Source organism: Vombatus ursinus, unplaced genomic scaffold, assembly GCF_900497805.2.
Source record: "Vombatus ursinus unplaced genomic scaffold, bare-nosed wombat genome assembly UNPS02014809.1, whole genome shotgun sequence".
NCBI lineage: Eukaryota > Metazoa > Chordata > Mammalia > Diprotodontia > Vombatidae > Vombatus > Vombatus ursinus.
In genome coordinates this window covers 7679581-7703824 of record NW_020954587.1, presented here as the reverse complement: position 1 = coordinate 7703824, position 24244 = coordinate 7679581, and the positions used below count along the sequence as shown (strand labels likewise).

At 34.5% G+C, this 24244-nt stretch overlaps 2 protein-coding genes across 12 annotated transcripts in view; one reads left to right on the top strand and one right to left on the bottom strand.

Annotated features, from left to right (window-relative positions):
- CASK (calcium/calmodulin dependent serine protein kinase) overlaps positions 1–24244 on the top strand; it is a 395225-nt gene that overhangs the window by 189252 nt on the left and 181729 nt on the right. The gene's annotated exons all lie outside the window — the stretch shown is intronic.
- GPR82 (G protein-coupled receptor 82) lies at positions 1673–8724 on the bottom strand. Its single transcript, XM_027875623.1, has 3 exons — positions 8593–8724; positions 4131–4195; positions 1673–2836 (listed from the first exon to the last, which is right to left on the bottom strand). The coding sequence occupies exon 3, from the start codon at positions 2801–2803 to the stop codon at positions 1805–1807; it is 999 nt and encodes a 332-aa protein (XP_027731424.1). The 5' UTR covers positions 2804–2836; positions 4131–4195; positions 8593–8724; the 3' UTR covers positions 1673–1804.

Below are 24244 nucleotides of genomic sequence, written 5' to 3'. Positions count from 1 at the left end.
GTGAGAATCAAATTTTGGTGGACCTTAAATGTCAGATTGAGGAGTTTGTGTTTTTTTAATAATAGCAAACTATGGAGGGAAATATAGAAATTTAAATATAATTAACTTAAAATGCCAGAAATGTAGGGTTTCTTCCATAAGACCAAGGTTTTCTTTTTTCCTTAATAAATTTATTTTTTTTTGCATTCTTTTTTTTTAATAATCTGAATTCTCTCCCTCCTTTCTGTCTCTCCCCCAGCTATTGAGAAAGGCAAGCAATATGAATTCAGTTATACATGTGAACCTATGCAAAACATTTCCATGGTAGCCATGTTCTTAAAAAAAAATTTAGAAAGCAAGAAAAATAAAGTGAAAGAATTATCTGTGATTTGCACTCAGAATTCATCATTTCTGTCTCCAGAGTTGGATAGCATTTTTTATCATAAGTCCTTCTTTATTGTCTAGGACCATTGTATTGATCAGAGTAGCTGAGTCTTTCACAATTAATCATCTTTACAGTATTGTTACTATGTACAATGTTCTCTTGATTCTGCTCGCTTTACCTTGCATCAATTCATGTCTTCCAGATTTTTCCAAAATCATCCTGTCATTTCTTAAAGTACAATAGTATTCCATCACAGTCATAAAACACAACTTGTTCAGCCATTCCCCAATTGATGGGCATCCCCTCAATTTCCAAATCTTTACCACCACAAAAAGAGATGCTGTAAGTATTTTTGAACATGTAGCTCCTTTTCCTTTTCCTTTTTTTTCCCAATCATTTTGAGATACAGACCTAGTAGTGGTATTGCTGGGTTAAAGGGTATGCACAGTTTTATAGCCTTGTGAGTTTAGTACCAAATTGTTCTCCAGAATGGTTGCACCTATTCACAATTCCACCGACAGTGAATTAGTGTTCCAGTTTTCCCATGACCCCTCAAGCATTTGTCATTTCCCTTTTCTATCATGTTAGTCAATTTGATAAGTAGAGGTAGTACTTCACAATTGTTTTAATTTGCACTTCTCCAATATTTAGAGCATTTTTTCACAGCTTTGATTTCTTCCAAAAACTGCCTGTTCATATCCTTTGACAATTTATCAATTGGAGAATGACTTATTTTTATAAATTTATATATATATATATTTGAGAAATTAGGCCTTTATCAGAGAAATGTGCTCTAAAAAATGTTTCCCATTTTACCTCTTTTCTTCTAACCTTGGCTACATTGGTTTTGTTTGTATAAAAACTTTTTAATTTAATATAATCAGAATTATCCATTTTACTTCCCTTGGTCTTCTCTATCTCATTTTATCATATCCCTTATTCATAGATATGACAGGTAAAGTTTTCCATGCCCCTCTAATTTGCTTAAGCTATCACTCATTGTGTTAATTATGTTCACCTTTTAACCATATCTTGGTAAGCAGTGTGAGATGTTAAAAACTAGGCTTTTCTTATGAGAATATCTATTCTGAACTCCAAGAGTTATAAACATACTCATTTTTATGAATCTTTGTGTTGACAGTCATAGGATTGGGTTCTCGTTATTTAAACACTTTTTACACAGGATTAATAAAGTTATCTTTGTTTCATTTTTGTGTTGAAATTCTGAGCTAATACCTCTGAAAATAACCATAGGCTCAGCTCTTTGTAGCAAAAACCACAACTACAATTAAATTTTGTGATGTTTTTTAAGATGTCAAATGTCTTTTTGCACTTTATTATATCAGCAGAGTTGTGTTATTAATCATCCAGTTTGTCATTGATGTTTGCATGGGTACTTTCCCCATTTCCATAGTGGATTTGATGTAAAGATCAATTGCTTTAATGCGGTGAATTGGCCTTTCTAAAGAGATTATATAGTGTCTTTTTAAATGTTTTATCTAGTAAAAGGAATATAATGGGATCTGTGCTACTTCTGGCAGCAGCAAGACAGATGAGGAAATTTTTTATTTCCACTAAATACCCCAGTTGTTGGCTGTCATTTGTCTTGTTTAGGGCATAAAAAATGGGCATAAAAATACTGTATGGAAGAAAGCAAATTATCAGTAGAAATTGAATGACTGAAAGGTGTCTTTTCACTGAACAATAAGTGGAATATTTCTTTGTAATAGATGTGCTTTTCCTTATTTTTCTCAGATAGCTGACAAAAGAATAATATGATAGCAGTACCACTAGGAAACAAAAACCAATAAATGCAGTTCCAACAAGTCTTGCAGGACCAGAAACGCCAGCACCACATTCTGCCACTTCATTGTAGCACATTTTCCCATTTTCTTCATAAAGCTCCACAGCAGAGTAATAAATAATAACTGGAATTACTGTGGCCAATACAGCCCCCCATATAAAGCCGCACACCTTTTTGGCAAAGTTGGGCTGGCAGAATTTTTTTAGTATGCGTCCATAAAATACTTTTTCATAGAATGAGGCATTCTCTTCCTGGGTGAGGTCTTTTTTCATAAGAGTGGCATAACGGCTTATGGCAATGCAGCTTAAAGTGGTGAGACTGACAAACATGCTGACATGCAAGAACAGAGTACCCAAAAAATTGACTACTTTGCATTTTGTTGAACTGTACATCCAATTAAATCCTTCCATGAAATAGGCACTCATAAAAGGCATAGCACTGCATACAAGCAAATTTGCAGTCACCAGATTTATTAAGTACATGTGTGTTGATGTTTTCCTAGAAATTTTTCTCAAAAATACCCATTGTGAGAGTATGTTTCCCAAAAGTCCTAGAATGCATAGAAAGATATAAATGATAGGTAAAACAATTAAAGAGGCCGCTGATTGTTGAATATGTGTGGAATTATAACCCATTTGTACCAAATTTTCTTGAACGTGGTGCAGGATCTAGAATAGAATTGCACAGAAGAGTTGATTTCATATTATAATTTTGAATAAGTATTTGGAGAAAATAATAATATAATTATGTAGGATATGTTGCTAAAATAGATGAAAAACATCAGTGTCTTCTCATTGCAAATTGTTGAACTGAATAAAGAACAACTAACAGTGATTGTTGTAATGGAAAATATATCTAAAAATTAAAATTTTAAACTAATAATTTTAAGTGCAGTATTTGTTCTTTGTACCAGATAAGTTTGAAATTTTTCAGGTTTCATTTGTAATAGTTAATGGAAGTAATAATTTCCTTTTCTTGAATAGTAGTAATGGTATAAAAGTACATTGTCATGGTAGATTCTCACTAATCAGAGAGAAGCCACATCTGATTCAGTTTAAAAAAGTACTTAAAATAATTTTAAACTTTAAAAATAAGTCAAATTCAAATCAATAAACATTTGTTGAACAAAGGTAATGCCATTCTATTACTTTGAAGTACATGTTGATAGTAACAGAAAATTAAGGAAGCGTTGTTAAGTGAAGATCCTTCAGGCTTACTGACATTAGGTAAAGCCTGTCAACACACCCTCTAGAACATTAGATTTTGTCATGCTCCGTGCCTGTGGCATACATAACCTTACACTCCTGCCCTCTGCCCCATTCCAGCTATGGAAATATAATCAAATCAATACAGTCATTACTACTAGAAAAAGCTTTTCTATCAACTCCCTTGGGATTCCACCCACCATCTCTCTGATTTCCCAAACCAAAAATATTCCTCCTAGGCTACCTCTCCCTTATATGTTCTGTATTCATTATTAGAATATAAACTCCATAAAAAGGCAGGGCTTGGTTTACTTTTTGTATTTGTATCCCCAGTGCTTATCACAATGTTTTGTGGCACAATAGGAAAGACTTATATTATTTCCATTATTTAATGAAGAAAAATATTAGGCTAATTTTTTGTTTGGAAAACCCCCTCTTTGTAGTTCAAGAGTATACTTCAATCCAAAAGAGCAGAAAATAGTGTAGGTCCTAAATTGAGTTCTAACCTGAAACAGGGATAAGATGTAAATCACAAAGATGATGAAGAGGCCTAATCAGTTATGGTGCACATATCATCCACAAATACTCTTAATACTTTTTCCCAGTTTTAATATCTAGAGTGCTACTACAAAAATTATTTTTCTCTACTGACGATTGGAGGCTGCCTGTCTCTACTGAAATGTTTGAGGTTTTTCAAAAAACAAACTATTTAATCCCAACAATAGTGCATATGTACTTTTTTTTTCTTCTCACTTACTTCAAAGGCCACGCAGGAATCCCTGAAGAGTTGAACTGTAAGTCTTAGATCATGGCTTGTCCACTCTTGTTGTAGAAGGCAAGAAAAGGGTTAATTAGAAAAGAGAGAGGAAAGGACCAGGGGAAATAGAGAGTTTGAACTGAGGTCTGTTATCAGGAGCAGACAAAAAGAAATTAACCTACATTCAATAACCCTATTTATTCAGTATAACAGTATGTCTCCATTTAAATTAACATGTGAAGTGCTTTGTAAATCTTAAGGTACAATGTGAAATTTTATCATTATGAAATACTTTAGGTTCTTTAAAGTTTGTTAAAGAATTCTCTTCTAAAATTTTATTCTCGAAAAAAACTGTAAACACTGTAAGTATTTACAGTTCCATTTTAATGTTATGCATTTCATTTGATTATCCAGTATTTGACAAAATAGCAGTGCTTCTGTGTCTTACATTAAAAGATTCTAGTTTATAAAATTATACTAATTTTAAAGCAAACAGACAACAAACATTTACCAAGCACTTACTAGGTGCTATGTACTCTATTAAGGGCCAGAGATACAAATACAAGGAAAAAGAAGCACAACCTCTTCCTTCAAGGAACTTAAATGAAAAGAGGAAGAGGAAAGAAGGTATCCATGTTGGGGCATAGTGGCAAAATCCAGAGGCGGATTGTTGAGGGGACCTGCCTACTACTACCTTCAAGACATCAAAAGATTCTAGATGTTACTTAAGTTCAGCAAATGATTTCTTCAGTGTCTATTGTCTACAGAAACTGCTACACACTGAGAGATACAAAGTTTAGCTGATGTGCTTTTTCCATTGACTCTGATCTCAAAACATCTGACTACGTTCCTGAGTTGTTATGATCAAAAGAATTCATCACCTGGTAGCTGACCTTCTGATGATGTGTATCTTTAAACTTAGACTTGTTCTCAAAAGGCAGATGTTGTCTACCACTGTTTCTGGTACTCCAAGCCTTTTAACCTTGGGGTGAAACAGAGCTTGTGCCCCCAGCATAGCTTTGGGAAACCTAGGGTCAGTCGCCTCAGCAGCATAATTAGGCATTAGAGTAAGACTTTAGTGAAAGAAAAATAACTTGATCTAGATAGTAGATATATAGGTTTTTTTCCCCCAGAAAACAAGAAATTAACTCATTAGAGTACAGAACACTTTGTTAACAAACTTTAGTTTACAATATGCCCATTTCTTCTTACACTCTCTAGACCAGGAGTCAACAAATTATGACCTGTGAACCAAAATCAGCCTATTGCCTATTTTTATACAGCAAACTTAGGAGTGGTCTTTACATTTTAAAATAAAGTTTTATTGTATTTTAAAAAGTAAAAATGATTTTTAGCTTACTGGACATATAAAAACAGGTGGAAATCCTGATTTGCCCTTGGACCATAGTTTGCCAACCCCATTTCTCAACCATGTTTATTTATCCTGGCCAAGAATCAGGTAGCTGTCTATCAATACCACCCATATATGTTCTGGATCAGAATATTAACTTTGGAATTTATATCTGGAAAATTATTGAGGTACCTCAACTGAGATTATATGAATTCAGCATAGTCTTTGAAGCTTTGAGCCTGAATTCTATAGTCTTAAAAATTTTAAGAAAACATTTTGTAGGTAGAAATATATAAAACCTAATCTATGACAATAATAGTTGATAAAGAGTACTTTATGTTTTGCGAATCATTTTGTACATATTATCTGTGTTTACTCCTCTCGATATAAGATAAATATTATAAGTGTTGTCCCCATTGTACAAATTAGGAAATTGAGTCTTATTGAGCTTAAGGGACCCACAGCCCCTTATCTAGTAAGCGTTTGAGGTTTATGTGTCCAACTCTCTTTGCACTATACAATGCTGCCTATCAATGTATAACTCAATTGATTTAGAAATCTCAAAAGTTGAAATGAAAATATTCTTATATTAAACAAAATCCAAATCTCTGATCTGAACTGGCTTTGATTTTACATGTATGGTATAATCTTTTTATAATGTTGATACTGGGAATATCTTCTACCTCAAATTGTATTATATCATGCTTTTATAATAATAGCTTACATGGGTAGTACTTTAAGATTTTTAAAAGTGCTTTAAATATATTATCTCATTTAATCCTTGTAATAGCCCTGTGTAGTAGGTGCTATTATTGTCCCCATTTTATAAATGATGAAACTGAGACAGACAAAGGTTAAATATCTGACCCAGGGTCACACAGGCAGAAAGCATCTGAACTCCCATGTCCTCCTCATAATAATACCTCTTCATCCTGCAGTGCCATCAAGCTATTTCCTTATGTCTCTTCTACTTTTCACAGCCAGACTGCCAGAAAGACTTATCTAGACACATCGCCTCCTTGTCTTCACTTACCTGTTGGGTTTATCTTCCAGCTCTGCCAGGCTTCTGGAATTGCTTTCTCTAGTTACCTAGGGTCTCATAAGTGTTAAATCCGTTCACTTTTTTTTTTCTCATTCCTAATTTTACTTGATTTCTCTGAAGCTTTGGACATTAGAACATTTCTTCACTCTAAATGCTTTCTCTTTTCTTAGATTCCATAACACTGATCTCTTGTTTCTTCTACCTATCCCATTCTTGAATTTGTCTCTTAGAAAGAACATCATCCACTACTAAACCTGGTTCTCCTTTGAGGACTATCTTGGGCTTTTTCTCTACTCAGTGTTGTCATCAGCTTCTACGGGTTTAATGATCACATCCACTAAGAAGACTCCTAGATCTGTATGCCCTACCAAGTTCTTTCCTGAATCCCAGTCCTGCATATCCAGTTACTTGGCAATTCTGGTTAATTCTGCCTTCCCACTATCTCTTACATCTCCCTCTTCTCTCAGTTTATAAGGCCTCTGCCCATCAACCACCTCTCACGTGAACTAATGCAATAATGTTCCAACTCCTCTCCCAACTTCTCATCTCTCCCCTCTCCTAGTCATTCTCCTTACAACCGCACAGTTAGCATTCCTAAAATACAGATCTAACCATTTCACTCCCTGGTCACAAATCTTAATTGGCTCCTTATCACCTCTGGGATAACCTGTTACCTCATTTGCCTTGTATTTGTAAAGCCCATTGTAGTCTTGAACCCACCTACTTTTTCAGACACTTCATTTCAATTACTATCACACACATTTTTTCAGCCAAACTGTGACCTTGTTTTCTGAACTCAACATCCCACCCCCACCCCCACCCCACCCCTGTGCCTTTACGTCCCCATGCCTGTGATGCACACCATTCTCACTTCTGCCTTTTAGAATTCCTGGCTTTCTTCAAGGTTCACCTCAAGAGCCACCTCTCACTTGTTACTACTCTCTTCCTTCTAAAATTACCTTATTTTTATTTGCCTGTGAAAAGACTCTGCCTTTCCAGTAGAAGAGAAGCTTCTCAGAGGCAGAGATTGCTTTCTGTTTTCTTTATCTTGTTAGTGGTTAACACAGTACTGACTTTATACATAATACTTAATGTTTATTGATTTATCTGCAAATATTGCTACTTCATTTAGTAGAGAGAATCTTATAAGTGAAACAGTATGTAGGATTGCTAGCTAACTTGGCAACTTTGCTTCCCTTTTAAAACTGCAAGAATCATGAGGAAATGAAGGAGACAGTGATGTAGTGAGAAGAGTACTAGACTTGGAGTCAGGAGGTGCCTGGCTTTAAACCTGCCTCCTGTGAGACCGTGGGCAAAATACTGAACCTCTCTATGCATGAGCTGTTTCATCTGTAAAATGAGCATAGTAATCGTTGTACCTACCTTAGAGGGTACTTTAGAATATCAGGTACATAAAGTGCTTTTGTAAATCTTAAAGTACTCTGAAAGTATTCTGAGAAAGAGGGGAAAATAGTATTGATTAGTCCTGTCAAACAAAGTTGAGTTTCTGTGGTATTCTAACTTGTAAAAAATAGCATCTGAACAGCTTTTATAAGCTTCTTGAAGGTTATAGAGAGAGACGGGGGAAAAGGTTGTGTATAAGTTTTCAATATATTTATTTAACAATAAACTAATATTTTGAGCTTTATCCTTATTGTTCTTTTTCATTTAAAAAATGTCTAACAAAAACAGAGGGAGAGAGACTTTTATCATCTTATATAAAGACAAAAATATAAGAGTAAGTTACACATATTATTTTCTAATAGAAGTTTTTGTTCATCTTTCTGCTTTAAGATAAAATAATAGCATATCACCACAGTGCCCAACTCATCACACTTTAAAAGTGCTTTTTGAGTTTGATTGAATTGAATTGAATTGAATCATGAGATATAAAGCCTGTAAGACTTATACTTTTTAAATTAAGTTTCAATTTTGATTAATTTTTTTAAATGTCTGCATAACATAATCATGTATCCTTTCATAAACATTTTTAGAATTCTAAAAAATTCTATTTTTCAGTATTTTGAGCATTTTTATTATCTAATAGATAAATTAGCGATCTACCTTACCTGTGTGATATGCAATATTATTTAGATTCACCAGTGATGGATTTCAAACTTCAGTTTCTCCAGTCACTGTTCCAAAAGGCTTGTATTTCAGAAATGCATAGGCAAATTCTTTTCAAATTCCAGTAAATATAGTTTCTCAGAAGATTGAGGTATCCTAAATTAGGCTGTTTAAAAAGCAGACAAACCCAGAGCTTACAGTGCAGTGTACAGGTCCAATTTAACAATTGAAAATAAATCTATTTTAGTTTCTTAAGGTTGGAGGAAGTTGACAGACTAGTTCCTTATTGGCTATTTTAAGTTCTGGTTAGTATTGAACTCATGTCATGCTTTTTAAAAAGCTAGTTAAGAGTAGAACCAGTTAGTCTTACACAGAAGAAAAAACTTTTATACTTTGGATAGCCGTGTTGTTGACAAAAGTACTAGAGTGGTTTGCTGTTTCCTTCTCCAGTGGATTAAGGCAAACAAAGGTTAAGTGACTTGCCCAGGGTCACACAGCTATTAAGTGTCCGAGGCCAGACTTGAACTCAGGTCTTCCTGATTCTAGACTCGGCATTTCCCAGATGAATCTTAGGAGTCTCAAGGAATGCCAATATTTTGGTGTATATATAGAAATCTTCATTTCAGAAAAAGTTGCCAAAGTTAGATTGTGGATATAAAAAGTTGGGGGCAGGGGCTACTCTGGTTAGTAATCTAATACTGAATTAATAAAAGCACCACCCAATTTTGAAGGCTGCCAAACATGTAAATAAATGCATCCAGAAAGCTATACCTAATAACAAACACTACCCTTTTACACAGAAGTATAGAATGTTAGATCTGGAGGGGACCTAAGAGACCCCCTGTTAAACCCTGATGATTTAAATTACTTGTTTTGTGCTGCTGAGCTAATAATCGGCAATTGTGGAATTAATACTTGGGCTTTGTGATTCTAAATCCTATTTCTTTCCATGCTACCATACTGCGTTCTTAAGTGACCAAATGAGGATATGGAAAAGAGAGAGCTTGTCCTAAATCTGTTTGTTACTTAGCATTCCATATTTTATTCATCTTACACATTTAAATTAATGCAATAATTTTGCCATTTGGAATTTTTTGAATTCTTTAGTTATTTCCCATAATTCCAATAACTTTTACATACCATTTTTATAATCTTCTTTTCCCTAATATTTTTCCTCTAAACAAAGGGCAGGGTATCTAAGCCTTGATGTATGAGGTACTCTGGTTTCATTTACTGCTGTCACTGGCAATGTTAATTTCACTCTATAACTCCTGGCGATTTTGCTGCTCCTTCGGTAGCTATCACTGTTTCTCAAAAGGGATTGCTTAAATTAAAAAAAAAAAAAAGTCATTCTAAAGAGTTTAGAGAAGAGACCATGAAGATTATGAACTGATATTTGAAAGATGGTATTTATTCTTAAGCTTTCTTTCTTTTAAAATTTCATGTTTGGGGATGATTTAGGGGCCAGGCAACTGTTGTAGATTCTGTTCACTGCTTGTGTGCCCCTTTGCATAGTTCCACTGACTTAGAGGTGCACTGTTATAACTCAAGGCCGGAAGAAGGTAGTAGGAGGGGACATATAGGAAAGGAGGAAATATCCCAGGTATACAGATGTGGAAAAAAATATTTCAACAGGTGGATCTAAAGGAAAAGTGCATTCCTGGTATGGTGTAGTGTGAAATGTAGCTCTGGAAAGTGTAGACTAGACCCAGATTCTGGTGTACTTTAATTGCCAGGCTAAGTGGTATATATTTTATTCTACAAGAAATAGAGCCATTGAAGATATTTGGACTAGGGTTGGCATGTTTATACCTATGTATTAAGAAGATTATTTTAGCAGCTTTGTGAAGGATGAATTTAAAAGGGGAGGGATTAGAGGTTGGGAGAGCAATTAAAAAGGTGTTGTAGTAGTCTACATGAAAGGTAATAAAAGTATGCAGAAGGTTAGCAGTGTAGGTTGAGAGAAGAGGACAGATGCAAGTGAGATTGTAGACATAGAATTATATAGTAAGAGTCAAAGATGACTCCAGAGTTACAGGACTGGAAAAATAGTGATACTAGGAATATAAATGGGGAAGTTAGAAGAGGGTAGGTCTAGGGGAAAGGATGACAAGTTCAGTTTTGAATATGTAGAATTTAACACACCAGTGCTCAGGGAGAATTGAGGACTCATTATATAGATTTAGGGTCTATAGGAGTGATAAAGATAGGAGAATAAATGAGATCACCAGAGAACAAGTGAGGCTTAGAGGGAATGTGACCTTGTCACGTTTGTTTAGGGAGCAGGAGGAAGCAGAGAGTGAATTGGCAAAGACCAAGAAATGACCAGACGAATAGGAGGAAAACCAGAAAAAAGTACTGTTAAGAGTTACTAGATGGCACCTTAAAAAGGGTAAGGACTGAGAAAGAAGTCCATGGGATTTAGTGGTTAAAAAATCATTTGTGACATGTAGATTTTCAGTAGAGTCATAGGATCAGAAGCCAGACTGCAAAGGTTTGAAAAGTAAGGAAGTGGCAAGGTAATGAGGAAGTGAAGGGCAATAGTCATTTAATAAGTGTCGTCTAAGTTTCTGCTTTGTACTCAGTACTGTGCTACATAACATGCTTTGAAAAGGGGCTTGTGTGGGTTTCAGAGAAACGTTGGACAGAATCGCTGTCCTTAAAAAAACTAGAAGTCTGTGAGGCAAGATTTGCATACAAGGAACTATTTGAAAATAAAACCATATATAATGAAATCCTAAATTTTTCTGTACAAGGAAAAAGTAACAAAAGCAGTATATAGTATGATCATTGTGTACATGAAGAGAGAGGACTAGATAATCTCGAAAAGAACCTGTTGAGGCTAGTCTGTGACTCTGTGAAAGCAAAAAGAATAAAGTGGAGTATGTGTGCTCCTGAATATTGATATCAGGGGTCACAAAAGATAGGTAGGTTTGGAGTTGAGTTAATAAACACATTCTGGTCATCAGAAGCAGCCTTTGCAATGGCTCAGAGATAAGACTGAAGGCCTGCCTAGTTCAAGGAACAGCAAATAGGTCAGTCTGGCTGGAATATAAAGGGGAATGTAATAAGCCTAGAAAAGCCAGCAGGAAACAGATTTAGAAAGGGGTTTCAAATATGAATCTGAGAAGTTTTTGTTTTATTGTGGATGTGACTGGGAGTCATTGAAGGTTCTTGTTATATTTGCATATTCATTTGGTCCACACAGTCATTTCCCTTCCTCATCTCCTTTGCTTGTTGTATCAAGGCCTACCACCAGGAATTTGCTCAGTTGACTGGCCTGGTATTGCCCTAATAAAAATAATAAAGTGCTTTCCCTCTCTTACTTGTTTCCTATTTATCCTGTCTATAGCTTGCCGCACACGCACATGCACACACATGTTTGCATGTGATCTTCCCATTAAAATGTGAGCTCCTGGAGGGCAGGGAATGTCTTTAGCCTCTTCTTGTATCCCCAGTGTTTAGCACAGTACTTGGCACATAGTAGGCACTTAATAAATGTCTTTTGATTGATATACAACAACTGCAAGTAGAACTGTGTCAACATATAGGTGATGGGTCAAACAATATTTGTTTGCCATGGCCTCTGGATACATAGAACTATAAATGTTCAAGTTCCCAGTTGCCCAGTGAAGCTGCTTAGCCATGATAGAGACCCTTCTCTATATACAAAATATATATTTCCTGGCCATTTCAGTTACAGCAACCAGATCTTTTCTTTCCTATTCCACATTTAGACAATAGAAAAAATACCATCATGTTGAACTCTTAACATTCTTGATTGGGATCTTGATGTTCCACTTTGCTTCCACTACAGTGAGAATTCAGATAGCTGTCCTAGGCTTTATTTTTACTGAATGTGACCTCAAGTAAATCATTTAATAATCTATGTTTTCCAAATATAAAATGAAATTTTAATGTTCATCCCTTTTTTTCTTATTGATTTTTGAAAGAAAAATGAAATTTGAGCTATTAAATGGAAAAAAAGGAATGCAATTGGAGGTATTTACTTAAATATAAAATTTTGGGGCAGTATTAAGGGACTTTCTCTGAATAAAATAATGATGAGCATTTATAAAAAAAACTGAATGAACCATCAACTTTTAACAAACACAGAGGGTAATGCCAAGTTGTTTGATATCTTCTAATGTAGTTTAATTGTATTAAGTTATACTGCTTATAAAGAAGACCCAAAAAGAAATGGAAAAGTGCATAGTTAGTATAAGTAAGCTGTAGTATGTTATCACTGATGACTTGCGCACAAGAAGTGGCTTTAAAAATATCCAGTCAATATCTGTTTGGAGAAGGAGATGGACCAAAGGACAAGTGTATTAGTGTGGCCTTATACAGATAATTGATTTAACTGCAATCTTAATACAGATCTAAAAGGTTACTCCTTCATTTGTTGTATTCGCTAAAGAATTCAATCTGTGGGTGGGGCAAGATATATAGGAGAATATGGATAAAATTTTCACAGGTTGAGACAGGCATGGATGAACTGTGATCCATACCTATTAGAAGGAATTAACCCACATCGATAAGGTCCCACTTCCATTGATGATAATAAAAGCTTATAAAGCTCTCCATACTGACAAAATGGCTTTTTGATACCACTTTACTGAAATTATTTCATCTATAAATAATGACTACAGTAAACTCTCATTTAAAATGTTGGGAAATAACATTTAAAGGACTTTTTAATCTGCCCTCTGGTGAATTGTTATTTTCTCCAGTTTACCATACACATATAAGCAATTTCAAAGATGTCTGATACAATTAATACTGAAAAAGTGCTGAATAAAATTTAAATCTCCATTCAGTTAAGTGGTATTTCAGAATTTGACAGTGCCATAGGGATATTATGAATATTAAATATGATACTCTTAATATAGATGTTCTGGTTAATAGAGAAATAATTGTCAGGAAAAAAGTTCCAATAAAATTAGGAATTTAACATGTATCATTTCACTTTGGCTTTTGGATGTTCTAACTTCTGAATTTATGTTGCATATTGACAGTTTTAAAATGTAATGTTATCTGTTTTGTTGTATTTTTTTTTTCATTTTGTTAAATATTTCTCAATTATATTCTTATCTGGTTGTGGCTGTACTTAGGAGGGCATCATGTTTGACACCTCTACTCTGGAAGAATTTTATAAAAATGTCAAACATTGCCCACAAAAGATTTATTTACATTTCATTGGGAAGAAGAAAAGACACATTGAACTGTTAGATAAGAATATAAGACAGTAGGTAATCTATTTTAAAAATAAATGTGTAGATGAAAAGTGCTTTAATTAAGATCAAGGAACAGATGAAACAGTGCAGACTAAAATGAAAGACTTCGATGAAGAGCTGAAATTTGGCCTAACCCTGGGTGAATAAGAGGATTTTTATAAGAAGAGAGGTGGAAGAAGGGCATTTCAGAATAGGAAAATCCATCCATAAAAAGACTCAGAGGCGAAAATAAACACATTTAATTTGGTGGACACGAAGAAAATAATGAGAATAAAAGTTCTGTAATGAAAGGCAAGACCAGGTTACATTTTAAATCATATTTCAATAGTCTTCACATATTGGTTGCAGTTAAATCAAGCATTTACAAATACTTAATTGCAAATATTTTACAAAAGCATTTCCAACTTCTAAGAAGTAGATTAAAAAAAAAGTTTTATAATGCTAATTATAGTACTTAAGCAATCTTGGCTTAAATGCTTTGTAAATTTAGCGGTGTTAAGTTTCCTGATTAAGATGTTGGGATTGGGGAGAAATTAATTTATTTTATTTTATTTTATTTTATTTTATTTTGTTTTTTAGGCAGTTGGGGTTAAATGACTTGCCCAGGGTCACACAGCTAGTAAGTATCAAGTGTCTGGTCTGAGACCGGATTTGAACTCAGGTCCTCCTGACTCCAGGGCCAGTGCTCTATCCACTGTGCCACCTAGCTGCCCCGAGAAATAATTTTATCTTGAAGACTGAGAAATAATATTACAAATGTGGTAGGAAAATATGAATGGATAAGAATTAATATACGATCAAATACTTAAATAAATCTTTTGACTCATAAATTTGGAAATTCTCTACAGCAATGCAACTTGCAAGCCATCCATGCCTTCCCATCCTGTGTACATCTTATCCATTCTTTCTCATGAACTCACCACAGGTATGTAGGAGGCTGCACAGAAGAGCCTCTCACCCCTCACTTTTAAAATTATTCCTCATGAAAATAAACATAAATGGGTAGTGATGATAGCATTTCTGTTTGTGGCTAAAATGTGAAGATGGGAGGTCAGGCCATCATGAGGGACCATCATCAAGGATATTTAAGTCCAAGAGTATGAACTGGATATTGGTTTTCTTTTTGGGAAAGGAATGGGAATGACCTGAAGTTCAGTAGATGACTGCAACAAGTAGTTAGATTGGATGATAAAGATAAATGGAATGAATCTCAAATGATGAGTTATTTTTAAATTAATTTATGTAGTTATAATTTAAATTTAAATAACACCATCATGCTAGTATTGTTGTATGGCAGCAAAATATTAAAGAATTAAAGATAAGTATCACAAAGAGGGCATTGGAAAGATGAATGGTGGATGTGAGCAGGCTATAACATATAACCAATGAGAAACTTGCAGAGAAGAAAAGAGTAGAAGTAGGCTTTCTCCATCAGCATTACCTATGATCTGTAATGGAGAAAAGCCAAAGGCTGTTTTAATAAGATAAAGGATACAACAAGGCTATCCATTGCCAGAAAAATTTAATAAAATCCTAGAATTACTACTGCATTGATAACAAAGCATAGAGAATAAACAGAGAGAAGTAACAAAATCATTGCTTTTTGCAGATAGTAGGGTGTTTAACCTGTATAACCCAAGAGATTCAACAAAAACCATTGAAACAGTATCATTAAGTATCTGGAATAAACCTACAAAAAAATCAGCCTCTTATTGTGTTAACAACAAAACATAACAGGCAGAAACAGCAAAAGAAATTTGATTCAGAGTAACTACAGAATGTGTAAAATATCTGTGAGTTCAATTACCAACACATACACTAAGGAGTAATATAAATAAAACTACAGAATATTCTCCGTAGAAATGAAGTAATTGGAGAGACTTTTTTTGTTAACAGTTGTGCTGTGCTAATATATTGAAAATGATACTGTAGTATCTAAATGAAGTAAAAAATTTATTGCCTTACCAGTCAAATCACCAAAGGGTAACTTTATAGAGCTAGGTAAAATATTAACAAAAATCATCTGGTGGAGCAAAAAGTCAAGAATCTCAAAGGAAATAATGAAAAACATCAGAATAAAGGAGACGGGTAGTACCAGATATAACTGTGCTGTACCATACTCTACCATACCATACAACACTGTACCATACTACTTTGCCACAAAGCAATGATCTATAAAACTATTTGATGCTGTTTGAAAATCAGAAAAGTTGATCATTGGAAGAGACTGGATAAACAAGACAGAAACCATCCATTGCAGTAGTGAGGTGTAGTAAAGTGTTTGGTAAACAAAAGGATGCCTATTACTGAGGTAAAAACTTCCTACTCAACAACAACAGAAAATTCTAGGAGAACTGAAAAGGGGATGGTCATAAAATAGGTTTAGAACAGCATTTCACATCTTACGCCACAATAAGTTCCAAATTATTTGACCTGTAAAGATATAAAGGTTCACATTATTAAAAATTTAGTTCATGAGTAAAGAAGCTGTCCTTTTTATTTAAGGATCAGGAAAGAACCTTAACCACATAAAGTATAGAGATTTTTTTTTCTTAATGAAATGGACAGTCTTGAGCACATGAAATTGCAAAGCTTTGTGTCCACAAAATCAGTGCAATTAGAAGGAAAAGGTTACCAGTTAACTGGGGGAGACATTGGCAGCAAATTTCTCTGATAAATTCAGATGTCCAGGCAATTGATTTCAAAAAAGTAAAAACAAGAACTATATATGCCCTGATAGTTAAATTGTAAGTCACTATGTGCCACTTTAATTTTTTTTTATGAACTGGAAAATAATCAACAAACATGAACATTTCCTTATACAAAAAAGGCCCCCAAAAAAGTAGATTGTATATGAGTATGTATAAAATACCGATTTAAAGTTATGTGCATATGTGTACATGTATATTTGAATAAACATATATGTATGTGTGTATATGTACATATATACGTAACATATTCTTGTCTGAGTCCCTTTATGAACTTTATTTTGTTCTTTTCTATGTACTTTTAAGTGTTTAACTGATGTGCTGCTTTTTTTTTTTTTTTTTTAGCTTTCCCACTTCTTCCCACCCCAGAAATAAAGGCTGTCTTTTGTCACAGAAAAGTATAGTCCAACACAATAAATTTGTGTTTCGTAGCTCATGTTTGAAAATGCATCTCTCATTCTGCTCTTCCAGTCTCTCACCTCTCTTTCAAGAGGTGGGGAGCATTCTTCATCATCTAGAGATGGAGTAGTAGGTCATTATATTGATCAGAGTTCTTAAGTCTTTGACATTGTTATAATCATTGTATAGTTTCTCCTGGTTCTGCTCACTTAATTCGTTCATAAGAGTCTTCTCAAGTGAATCTGTCATTTTCACCATTTCTTACAATGTAATAATATTAGCATTACATTCGTATATTCTAATTTGTTCAACCATTCCCCAATCAATGGACACTAACTATGTTTCCAGCTCTTTGTTATAACAAAAAGTAGTGTTAGGAATATTTTTGTACATTTGCATCCTTTCCCTCTTCTTCTGAGTATTTGCCTAGTCAAAGTAGTATTGAATCAAAGAATATACACAGTTTAAAAACTTTGAGGGTATAGTTCCAAATGACGTTCTTGAACAGTTGAACCAATTCCGAAGTCCACCAGTAGTACATTAGTGTCTTGGTATAAGTACAACTTGTTCTGAGTACATAATCTTTTTTAAAATCTTAGGCTGATTAATATTTTATTATATTTTTATCTATGGTCATTAAGAGATATTGTTTCCTTCGTCTGACTTATCTTTCCTTGGTTTCAGTATCAAAACCTTATTTTTTTCTTATAGAAAGATTTTTTTAGGATACAGTTTTTTTCCTATTAAAATATGTAAAATTGGAGTTAGTTGTTCTTTGAATATTTGACACCATTCATCTGTAAATTCATCTGGTCCTGGAATTTTTGTCTTTGGGAAATCATTTGTGGCTTGCTCAGTTTCTTTTTCTGAAATTGGGTTACTTAGATTCTCTATTTCTTATTCTGACAATTTAAGTGTTTTATATTTTTATAAATGTTGATTTTATTTATTTTTGCTGGTATTAATTAAGCAAAATACTTCTATATAAGATTATAAGGTAGAAAGAAAATTCTACCCTGCATTGACAAAATGATAGTTTCTTCATCCTGAAGTTCCTTAAACCACTGAAATCACACATCCAGCTTCTATTCCTTATCTTATTTGTTTCATGATCTGTGGTACCTTCAAACATAGTATAGTTTCCCTATTTATCTCTTTTAACCATATTTATTTTACCATTGCATGATGACTGTTACCTCTACTTTTAAAATTTTGACTAAACTGTTATAAATTCATGTTTCATAGGGAATTGTTTTAAAAAAAGTTGTTTTTTTTTAAATTCTGCTCATTAATCCTTTTTGTGACTTACGGGGTGGGGGGTATCATCCCATTTATGTTTATTATGATTTTTCAGTTGTGTATTTTCTTTCATCATGTCCTTTTTACTCTTTCCTCTTTACAAAGTAGGAGATAGAGAAAGAGAAGGAATATAATCCGTCCTTGTAATATAAGTGAAATGTTCTGGTCCTGTTCTTCTCTCCCTTATTTCTTCATCACGTCCAAAATTGATCTCAGTTTCTAATATTTTCTTCTTTCTTTTTAATCCCCCACTTATGATCATCTTTCCAAAGTTGAATTTTTTTTTACTTGTGACTATTTCCTCTATTCTACTTCATGTGCCCTTTTCCCTGTCCTCACCTATTTACCTCTTGAGTTTAATATATTTCTATATCAAACTCTGTTTAGGTGTTCATTCTTATTTTTCCAGTTCATATAGGAATGAGATCATGATATGCCTTTTTCCTTCTCTTTCCTTCCATGTTTTTATACTCTTCCTTTGGCCAAAAAAAAAAAAATGAAAGAAATAATAAGTTCCTAAGATCATGGAGACTAAAGAGGGGTCAGAGGTGAAGGAATGGATCTGTGATTTCATTGATAGTGGGAACTCTTTGAATGAGGAAAGTCCATCTACAACAATGCAAGCCAACATCTTCTCTGTGATACACATTTTTAGAGAGTTGCCAATAGCACTAAGAGGTTAAGTGTCTTTCACTGGATCTCTTAGCCTATGTGTATCAGTGGCTGAACTTGATAACCACTTCTTAGTGGATAGATCTTCCTAGTCCTGAGGTCAGTTCTTTTGTTTCTGCGACTAGCTTTCTATATACTATGGCATGATGCGTCTTTCCTTTTCTCCATTTCTTGCAGAGTCACACAGGTAGTAAATATCTGAGATGGGATTCTGACCAAAATCACCCTTGACTGTAACACCAATGCTATCACCACTGTACAAGGTTTACTTCATTCTTCCCTAGTATTCCCTTCTCCTGGGTGGCATAGTAGATAGAGTACTTGGCTTGGAGTCTGTAAGACTCCGAAACTGCCCTCAGACACTTACTAGTTGGGCAAGTCTCTTAAACTGTTCATCTCAGTTTCCTCACCTGTAAAATGGGGATAATAATAGCACTTACCTTTCAGAGTTGTTGGAAGGATCAAATGTATAATGTTTGTAAAACACCTGGCACGTAGTAGGCTGTATATAAATGTTTATTCTCTTTCTTCCCTTCCCTTCCTTTCTTCTTTTTTCTTTCCTTTCTTAAAACCAAACCAAAACAGAATCACTCCAAGGCCCTGGCTTCGTCTTTCTGAGTTTTCTCTGTGACCCATTCTGAATGGACACTTCTTCCCCTCCCCCCATGTTATATAAATAAATATTTGTTTTGCTGCACTCTGAATATTTGTTTTGAGGATTTTTTTAATTGTTCAGTTGTGATAAAGAGGGAGGGAGAAATAATAAAAGGAAAAAAGTTTAAAATGTCATATATAATTCAGATGTTTTGAATACATCCCCATAGAAATGTTATAATTAACAGGCATTTAATAAGTGCCTACTATGTGCTAGGCACTAGCAATACAAAGACAAATTAACAGTTTATCAGGAAGGACAGCATGAACGTATTTAAACATATACAAAACATAGAAAATAAATATAAGGTAATTGTAGGGGGAAGGCAACTAGAAGTGAGGAAGGATCTGGACAGGATTTGTATGGAAAAGATGGCACCTGAGCACTAGAGAAAACTATAGATTCTGGGAGGCAGAGGTAAGGAAGGAGGATTTTCCAGGCCAGGGGAATGGCCCATGCAGCACAGGGAGGCTGTGCAGTGTTATATGTGCAAAACAACGAGAAGTCTAGTTTGACTGGACCATAAAGGAAATCTGATACAATTTTCCCTTTGGCATGAAGTAATGTATAAATCTGAAAAAGTAGGTTCCTAGCCTGTGCCACAACGGCTTATTTAACCAATAATGTGACTTACTAATGTTACTTTAGAAGACAATTGTCATTATGAGACAGTTCCTTTGTGAAAATTCATCTTTTGTTATAAAATAGGAACTTTCTATCTCTACCTTGGCTACAATGGTAGTACTAAAACTCGCGGGTTCCAGTAGCTATAGGACAGAAAGAAATGGAGAGACAGAAGTCTTTGACCTCAGTGATCTTAGTGTTGTTGAGATGATCAGAATATATTTTTTATTAAGATACACTTAGTTGTTTCTCTTAGATTTTTATTCTCAAGTTTTCTGAAACTCCAGAGGTTCCATATAATTTTTCTACTTTTAGAAAACTTAAAAGGCAGTGTTGCCCAGAGATGGAATTGGCCTTGAAAAGGGAAGATAGTAATATTATATCTTTCTATCATCCATTTGAAAATTATTAGATTGGATTATTTTGGACTAGGTACAGAGGTATTAAAAGAGAAAAAAAAGGAAATGGACCAAGTGATAAGAGATATGACTGCTCTTAGAATATTAAAAAGCACGTGCCATAATCCTTTCTTTCTCTGAGACTTTCTTCATACTCTTCACTTTTCTTAGAATATACTCACTCTTCTCTAAGCTTATCCGAATCCTTCCAAGTTGCTGCTCAAATTCCACCTTCCTCACAAAGAGTTTTACCTAACCGCTATAGTATGTTTGTCTAAAACCTTGTGGCACTTAATATCTGTATCATTGCATATGTCACTTACTTGCATATGCAGTAATAGCTTCTTCCCACTGGGATAGCTTTCCATTTACACTGTTGCGTCTTTTATCTACGAGTTATTTGCATGTTGTCTCCCCCATTATTTAGAAGCTCTTCAAGGTCAGGGGCTATGTCTTTGTATTCCTGTCACTTTGTATAGCTCCCAGCACGTAGTAACCATTTTAGAAATTACTGACCCCGATTTGCAACCTCACTGTCAGTCACCAAACATTTATTAAGTGCCTACTGTGTGCTATGCACTGTGCTGATCTCAACTTCTCACTTCCATTCACTTCACATAACCAGTTGCCAAATCTTAGTGTTTTTTTTTCTTGCAATTTTGTGCATATATCCTCTTATCTCCACTCACACAGCCATCACTCCCGTTCTGGAAATTACTACTTCTTACCTCGACTTTTAGAATAATCTCCTTTCCTCAAATGTGTTCCTATTCTATTATTCACCTTCCAGATGGGTACCAAAATGATGTTGCTGAAGTAGATGTCTATGTCACTTGTCTATTCAGTTTAACACTAATTCATCTGTTATCTAGCGGCAGATATTTGGAGCAAATGATGGCACAGTAGATGGAGCACGCAGGCCTCAGACGCTTCCTAGCTGTGTGACCCTGGGCGAATCTCTCAAGCTTTGCCTAGTAATAAAAGCACCTCCTACCCAGGGTTGTTGTGAGGATTAAATGAGATAATTGTAAAGCACTTAGCACAATGCCTAGCACATACATAGTAAGCACTATATAAATGCTATTGCTGTTGTTAATTTATTCTATAGATTGGCTCAAGTGCTGGCAGTAATGAGGGAAATTTGCTAACTACTGTTCCTGTACACGTCACTGCATTTTCTGTCTCTATTTTTTGCATTGTGTAAGCTCGCTCCCATGCCTGGAATGTACTCTCTCCTCACCTCTGCACCTTGGGATCCTTGGTTTCTGTCAAGACTCAGGTCAAGTGTCACCTTCTACATGAAGCCTTTTCTGATCTCCTATTTACTATGACTCCTCCCTCGCCCCCCCCAAGCACTTTTTATTCTGTTTTACAAATACTTATATATCTACATGTTGTGCTCCCCCTTTTAGATTGTAAGATCCTCAACAGGAGTATCCCCAGTGCCTAGCTTGATGTAGAGTAAATGCTTAATAATTGCTTATTGATTGAATATAAGAGATTAATTATGGGAATTACCATTAATAGGGCTGGAACCATACTTGGATACGGTGCCCAGGGATTCAAGATCAGAAAAGAATATTTTTGGAATGACTTGTTAAGGCCTAAGTAGGGAGAGTAGTGAATCTAGAACAGGATTTACGGACTGGGGAAAATAGAGAACATTAAAGTATCTGGAAACGATGATAAAGGCAAATAATAGATTTGGGAGGAATAAAAGAGTGTGACACTTATAGGGATAGTATATTAAAGTCAGAAGCGGGAATTTCAGGTTCACAAGTTTAGAGGTGGAGCAGTTTCAATTGATGGAGAGCTATATGGCCCTTTTCTATAGTAATATGTAAGTTTTTCTAGGGTGAGATCTTATAAGATTATAAGTCACTCTGTCTGCTCCCAAATTTATGAATCTGTGACTGCAAGACCTGGGCTTTGTGTACCACAATAAAGAAATTAATAGATAGAAACAAATTTACTTCTAGAGTATTACGTATGCTATCAGTTTTAATAAATTGGGGGCAGCTAGGTAGCACAATGGACATAGCACAGTCCCTGGAGTCAGGAGGCCCTAAATTCAAATCTGGCCTCAGATACTTGACACTTACTAGTTGTGTGATCTTGGGCAAGTCACTTAACCCTAATTTCCTCATCCAAAAAAAAATGTTTTAATAAACTGACATTATCTTAAGGTATTCTTATAAGACCCTATGGTATGCCTAGTCACCACTATTAACCTCCCCCTAATTTCAGAAATAATTTTTTAGTGATATGGAAAACTATTATAAGACTAGATTGTAGTATGTGATATATTTTATATCCTTCACATGCTTTGTTTTAACTATCTATCTTCAGCCACTTATATGTGTGAATATACACAATGCATATGAAATACAATATTTTATATTGTTACTATCATAAGACAGCCTTGGTCTATTAGCAAATTTTTGATGGAAATGATAGTCGCAAGGAAAGCGAATTGCATTTACTATGTACCAAGCATTGTGTGAGCACTGGGGATATAGATAGAAAAGACAGTCCCTGCTCTCAAGAATATCCCATTTTAATTAAGAGAGACAGAACATATGGGGAGGGAGGTTCAGTTGTAGGGCAGATAGATCAGGTAGAGTTTACTTATCCAATTACTTTTCTCTCTTTTCTTTCCCTGAGGATATTCATCTCTTTCCAAACTCAATTTTGGCCCATCTTACCAATTCATCTAAACTCAGGTTTGTTTGGTTTTGGGGGGATTTATGGGTCTAAATTCAGGTTTTAAAGTCAGTTCTTCTAAACTAAAAATATTCATTTCATTCATATGGCCATTGTAGAGACTCATGTCACTTAGCATGTGTTGTCTTTCAGCTAAAGTATGTTTTAGAATATGTTTAAACCATTGTTGTTGTTTTCTCTCTGAAGTTTTCCTTAAGGGTACTGCATTTTTGTCAGGTTTTCCAAATATTTTAATTAAAGCTTTTTAAAAGGAAACAAAAATGGCTACTTCTAGACTGCAGAATAGAATGGTATCTGTAGATTTGTCTAAGAGTTATTATTTTTTAAATCATAACTTCAAAAATCTAAGAAATTCCTAAAGTGCCTACTTTCTACCCCTATTTCCACTCCACTCCCTCTTTCCCTAATTTAAATTGTATTTAAGCAGACCAGAAGTAATCATTTTAAAGAACATTTTGCCAAAATCATGTAGTTTTCAGCTGTTCCCTCAAATTGTAATATTCTTAGTACAAAGCAGATGAGAGGATATATGACCAGTTTGTGGTCCAATGGCAATATATAAACTCTTTCCTTTATTCTAATCAATAAAAAAAAAACAAGCTAAAAAAGTTTACTTAATCCTTTGAGGATATAATTGAAATTAGTAACCATAAAATATTTCTTATTCCTCAAAAATAACAACTAAATAAAGGCAAAACAATTAAATTCCCTACAATATTTAAAGTATGCTTTTGTGCAGGGGTTCTTAACCTGGAGATCCATGAATTAAATGGTGAGGAGGAAGGGTTGAAATCAAATTTAATTTTCACTAACCTCTTACTCAAATTTAGCATTTCCTTCAGTTATTTTAAAACATAGAGATGAAAGAGTCCATAGACTTCACCAGACTGTCAAAGTCCATGCATGACAAATAAAAAAAGTTAAGAACTCTTTTAGTT

Bases quoted from the DNA above. Each gene is read 5' to 3' on its own strand.
- GPR82 (XM_027875623.1), bottom strand. From the start codon at position 2,803: ATGGGTTATAATTCCACACATATTCAACAATCAGCGGCCTCTTTAATT.